A 6,000-nucleotide genomic window follows, 5' to 3' on the forward strand; every position below is an offset into this window, starting at 1 on the left:
TGTGAAAATGTAAGAAATGAATAAGACATTTTTGGGTTTGGGAACAGTTCCTATCTTTTATCCTGTCCAGTTATCTAGATAATCAAATTGACTGAGGTAAGTATAGTTCTTGCATAAAATTAGTTCTCTTCAGCTCTTGGGAGATAATTGGATTTTGTAGAAATTTCAAATTTTCTATTTTTAAATTTGAAGTCTTTGGGAAAAAATCTGACTTCTCTGTTGTTTTAATAGTCAAGGTAAATACAAAGATTGTTTAAGTAAATGTTTAAATCTTGGAGAAAATGTGGAGAAATTCACAAATACCTAACACTATTCATCACATTGTAGCACATAGCAGTTGCTAATAGTGGTGAGCTATAATACTAGTTAACTCAAAACATTGTATATAGAAAACTAAGGTTTAGTAGAAATTAAGGAATATTACAAAATCTTGCAGGTAAAGGTGACAGTATAAAGTCACACAGTCATAGGGTCTCTTTTTTAACACTGGGAAGTCCCACATCCTAGGAAACCCCTCAGTCATGGGAAAATTGTGACAGTTGTTGACCTTAAGGGTCAAATAGTATATAAAATGAGAATGAAAATATGAAAACATTTTTAATGTTTGGGTTCCTTGAAGAATAAAACATAAGAGTAATCTTATTGCCATTAATTCATATTCTGTAGATCTCTGGGCATAATTAACATTGTATTATAGTTGGTTCTGTAATCATAAGTGGGAAGAAAAGCTTATTGGGCCCTAAATTGTGAGCTTATATTTTCATTAATGAAAATATGTATAAACATTGGTGGAACTTCAGAGAGAGTGAATTGTCAAACAGCTGGTTTCTTTTAAGTAGGGCCAAAAATGACTCTGTGAGTGCAGTAAGATCTCTTGTATCTTTCTAGAGCTTGTGATTATATTAGTAATTTTTCTCCCCTTACCATCTAGAACTTGACATAGGTGCAGCTGTATCACATTATAAAGGTATTTTATACATAAAATTTATAATTACATAATTTATAAGTGAGTACCTGCTTCTTTGTACAGCCTAAAGATTTGTTTTACCGAATTCTGAAAGCCTGGAGGTAGATAAGCGCTTGTGCCTTACAACTTACTGTTTCATTTTGAGTCATCGCCTCCACAATATATTTACATTTCCTTATACCACTCATCACAGATCAGCCTCTTTATTTCTGAAAGCTGTTATATCCCTAGAACGTAACATTGAGAGAAAGGACATTTTGTTGTCATGTTGAATAGTGGTGAAATAGAGGGCTTTTTACTGTTCTCTCTAGTTAAACTGTCATTTGCCAGTGTTTTCTGTGAATGCATAACAATTGTATTGGCTATATAACTGAATTGTAAATAGTTTATAACATTTAATATTGCTTGATCAGAACAGTATCCTTTCTGCTTTATATAATTTTAAAAAGGATTACTGATTGTGCTTTTTTTTTTCTTTTTTTTTTTACTGTATCTTGAGGTCAGATTTTTAATCCAGTGGTGTAGTTTTGCATTTAAAGCAGATTTATAGAGAGGGTGAGATTCCATCACATTAAAATTCTTTAAGAGCTACTATATTTCAGAAAACCCTCAAAATGAAGAATTTTATTTGAACTAAAGTTGTACTTGCCAGATTCCTCCCCCTCTATCTTCTACATTACAAATCATGGGGTAAGTCCTACTTCATGGGGTCCACAGTCTTTTAATAATTGACTTTCAGAATGAGCACCTGGCCATCAGTAAGCAGGCCAGTATGTATTGTCAGATTTGATAGAAAGCCAGCTTATTATCACTTCTAAACACTAAATAAAAATTATTTTAGAGTGTTCAGAAAGAAACAAAGCTAAACAGTACTGTTTAGGGATATATACCTATTTGGTAAAACTTCAAAGAAAAAACAAGGGAATGGTAAAAGAAATACATATCAGAATGGTGACTGCCTTTGGTGAAGAGAGGAGCCTCCAAGAAGCACGAGTGTTATAGCAATTTTCTCTTTAAGTTGGGGGCTGGGTTCACAGGTGTTCATGCTATCATTGTGTCTCATAACTTGCATACTCCATAATTATTTGTGTGTTGTACTTATCAGATTTTTCACTAAATGAAATTATTGGATTCTCTTCCATTAAAATAAGAAAGTTGTAGAAGATTTGTTGTTAAAGCCTAAAAAATGGTAGATATATTTTCATAAATATTTAGAATGCCCTTTCCTGAATATCTTTTCAATTACAGTATCTTGAGTTTTATATGGATTTTTATTTGAATCTCAATTAATTCATGCAACTATAACAGCTGGTGGCATTTAGATTCTAAATATTGCTTATTCTCATGTGTATGCATCATTAGAATCAGGTGTTATAATCATCCACTGCTGCCTTAGATGGAAAGTCAGCCAGAATAAAAATAGTTCTGCAGAGGGAATTATTTGAAGATATAATTTGTATGTTAGAATTCATTTTGTTTATGCATATGGTTATAAATTTTTTAATCTTTTAATAAGAATGGCATGTAGGCAGACAGACTGGTTTTGTTAAATGTGTTGCTGGGGTAAGTATTTGACTATATCTATAAGAGACCTATCTCCCAAATTCCTACCCAATTTTCTTCCTTAACACTATTTAGCAAATAATTCTTCAGCTCTCTTTTATGTGGCACTGGGCATTGAGGTGTTTCCATGTGCATGCTTGTGCCTTGTTAAGCCTGTTACAGGCAAAATTGCCTACCTCATGACTTATAGCCACCTTTCAATTACTCAATTTCAGTCATACCAACTTCTCTAAGCTGATTCCGTAAAATGCCGTCTAACTTTTTATTCTGTGCATTGACTCAACCTGATAAATTCTTACAACTATTTTAAGAAACTGAGTAGTTTCCTTTTTTCCACTCAGCTGCTGATAAAGATGATAGTTCAGAAGACCTGTCAGTGCCGAGTAGTCCACATACTGAAGCTATACAGCATAGTTCTGTCAGCACATCCAATGGAGTCAGTTCAACTTCCAAGGCAGAAGCTGTAGCCACTTCAGTCCTCACGCAGATGGCGGACCAGAGTACAGAGCCTGCGCTTTCACAGATTGTCATGGCTCCTTCCTCCCAGTCACAGCCCTCAGGAAGTTGATTAAAAACCTCAGTGCAGCAGTTTTAGATACTCATTAGTGACTTCAAAGGGAAATCAAGGAAAGACCAGTTTCCATTTATGCGAAGTCTGTGGTTGTAAATTTTTTTTTTTACTTGAAATTAAATTTGGCTCTAAAGTTGGTGTAGCAGGAGTTGATGATCAGACTGAACAACAGCAGTTTTTAGTCTCTGGAAAAAGACTGATTTTGCTTTTTTTATAAATATTGTTAGATTTATTAATTTTTCTGTGCTCAATGTGTAAATTGTATTATAATTCATTGTGGTTTATTTCACTTTTAATTTTGTGGTGTTTTAATAAATGGGGGTGTTACTGAATCTCTCTTCCCACTTCCATTTCTTTTGACCACCTCTTAACCCTCACCTGTGATGGTAGTATTGTTATATCATTTATACCAAAGTTCTGCATAGTCCCTATTGACTTTGTAGTGTTAACAAGGTCATAAAGCACTAGCAAGAGAAATATAGAAATTTGCTTTTAATCTTTTTCCCTTTTATTTTGCACATTATGCAAAAGGAAGAACATTATCGAACACTTTTTAAGTGAGTGAAACATGGTAAAAGACATACAGTGCTTTTATGCACACTTAAACTAAATGAAGATCAGTAACAGTGCGTTTTCTTTTTTTTTTAAGATTTTAAGTAGGCATGAATTTTGGAATCCTTTATCATTTCAAAAATGACTATTTTTTACGGCTTAAATTCAGTATTTTAAACCCTACGTTTTGAGACTAACAAAATATGAAATTATATAATGTACAATACAGGGTTATCAGGTATCTAATAATTTTTTGAAATTAGTTTTTGGTTTTGTTTTGTTTTGTTTTGTTTTGCAGATTTCAGGTTTCAAACTGAGAAGTTTATGCATAATCAAGTAAGGTATGGTTGCCAGAAAAGCCTAAAAATTACTACTTAGAAAATTTAAGACTGTTTACCCCCATTGTCTTGTACTTGCAAGCTAACTTGTACTTATTCTTGTGAAAGCACTGTCATCTTTTAGTAGCGAATTTTGATAACGTTTCTCGTGGGAAAAAAATCAGTATCTATCTTTAGAACAATGTAATTATAATATGGGAAACAAGAGTGAGTGAGAGTGAGAGAGAGAGAGTGTGTGTGTGTTGTGTGTGTATGTGTGTGTGTGTGTGTGTGTGTCTTTCAATAGTTTATGCCAGCAATCTTTGCTTGAATGTTTAACGATGCCTTCAGTGTGATGCTGGCCAATAGATGATTGCAATTTAAGATGTCGTTACTGTGCAGGCTTGGATAACTAACTAACATTCCATGATGTAGTTTGTTTCTGATGAGATGATTGTAGGTACACTTTTCTCATTATCCAGTCATCTGTGGGATACTGAGTTTTCTAATGTGCCATTATCTATTTTTATTCTACAGTTATGTTCAAAATACAGTACAATATTTTAAAATAGACAAAATTGTTAAAAAATAAAAATGTAGTAGACGTGTGTAAGAAAACTTTGTAAAATAGTTATGAGTCCTCCCCAGTAGCAACTTCTGGCATTCGAGCAGGATTCCATTATGTAAATATCTGTAATGCATTTATAATAAGTTGTGTAGTTCGTTCTGCATCCATACTACACTGTTTGCTAAAGTCTCAGTGCCATCTCCTAATGAGACTGACATTTTAAAAACCGGTACGGAATATCCTTGGTAATTCAAGGAAATATTCCACCTGCCTAAGTTCCAAACTGGGAAACATTCAGATTATACAAATGACATTTCAGGACTTTTAAGTATGAAGATAATAGGAATTTTATTGTTTGGCTTATTAAAAATGATACCATTTTTGGTTGATAATTCTACTTCTAAAATTTTTTTTATTTTTAACTGATTTTATAATTTTCCAGTAATCAATTTCTAATCATGATTTTGCCATAGTTATGCTAAGGAGTTGATCTCAAAGGCACAAAATATGAATTCTGCAAGAAGGCTGTTTTTTATTGTAGTTTGAATGGGTTAGGAAAAGCCCCCATTTTTCACTCTCCTGGGTCATTCAGTGCATTTTTCTTAAATTTTATCATTTATGCAAGTTAAAAGTTCTTTGGTAACAGGAATTCTTGCAACTGTAAAATAAAACTACATAGATGTAAGAAGTCATGTAAACAGTTAATGAGCTTATTACCAAGGTTAGCAAAACTTTCATTGTAAATCAATCAATCAGTCTGTACTCAGCAAATAAAAATCATTATTAGTTGTATAAACACAAATTCCATTTTGACTTTCAGGATGTCACACTACTTCTGTACCTAGCATTTTGAGTCCTTATATTTGCAATGTTACACAAACTGTACTATTTTCTTTTATGTGCAGTTTGCATGAGTAAACCATCAGAGAATAAATTCTATCTTTAAATTATGTTCATAATTTGCTTGTTCTTACCTATCCTTCATAAGGTAACATCACCTGATAATGATGTTTTTCTCCTTCAGGGTGTTTATTACCTGAGAAGAACCTGATATTCTTTCTATTTCTGTGATAAAATTCATTCCTTCTCAAAGAAGAAAGACCTTTCAGCTGCAAGGGTGTTCAGGCCTCTTTCCTCTTCTCTGAATTCACTTTAAGCCTCATTCATACAAAATGAACCTTTAATTTATGTCTCCAGCCCAGAAGATTGCCTGAGCCACACACAGAGCCACATACGGAGGCACCCGCCTTCGGTTTATCTTAGTGACTGCCTGACAAAACATAAACAGAGTATCTTCAATACTGAACTCTAATCTTCCCTCACCCTACCTTCAAACACATTGCTCCCATAATGTTTCATAAATCAGTTGATTAAAACTCTATCCCTTCCAGTTGCTTAAATCAACAACCTTGATTCCTCTCTTTTCTCACAACCTGCATCCAACACATCGGGAAATACTGTT

The 6,000-nt window shown here is 33.4% G+C and overlaps 1 protein-coding gene across 1 annotated transcript in view; it reads left to right on the plus strand.

Moving 5' to 3' along the window:
- The window catches only part of ATF2 (activating transcription factor 2), a 78,665-nt gene extending 73,177 nt beyond the window's left edge, over nt 1–5,488 (plus strand). The window contains exon 14 of the mRNA XM_068544883.1: nt 2,872–5,488. Coding sequence (XP_068400984.1) covers nt 2,872–3,098 — 227 coding nt within the window. The 3' untranslated portion in view covers nt 3,099–5,488. The remainder of the gene's footprint in view (nt 1–2,871) is intronic.
- Nucleotides 5,489–6,000: the final 512 nt, after the last annotated feature.

Source organism: Eschrichtius robustus, chromosome 5 (genome assembly GCF_028021215.1).
Source record: "Eschrichtius robustus isolate mEscRob2 chromosome 5, mEscRob2.pri, whole genome shotgun sequence".
In the NCBI taxonomy this organism is placed as follows: domain Eukaryota; kingdom Metazoa; phylum Chordata; class Mammalia; order Artiodactyla; family Eschrichtiidae; genus Eschrichtius; species Eschrichtius robustus.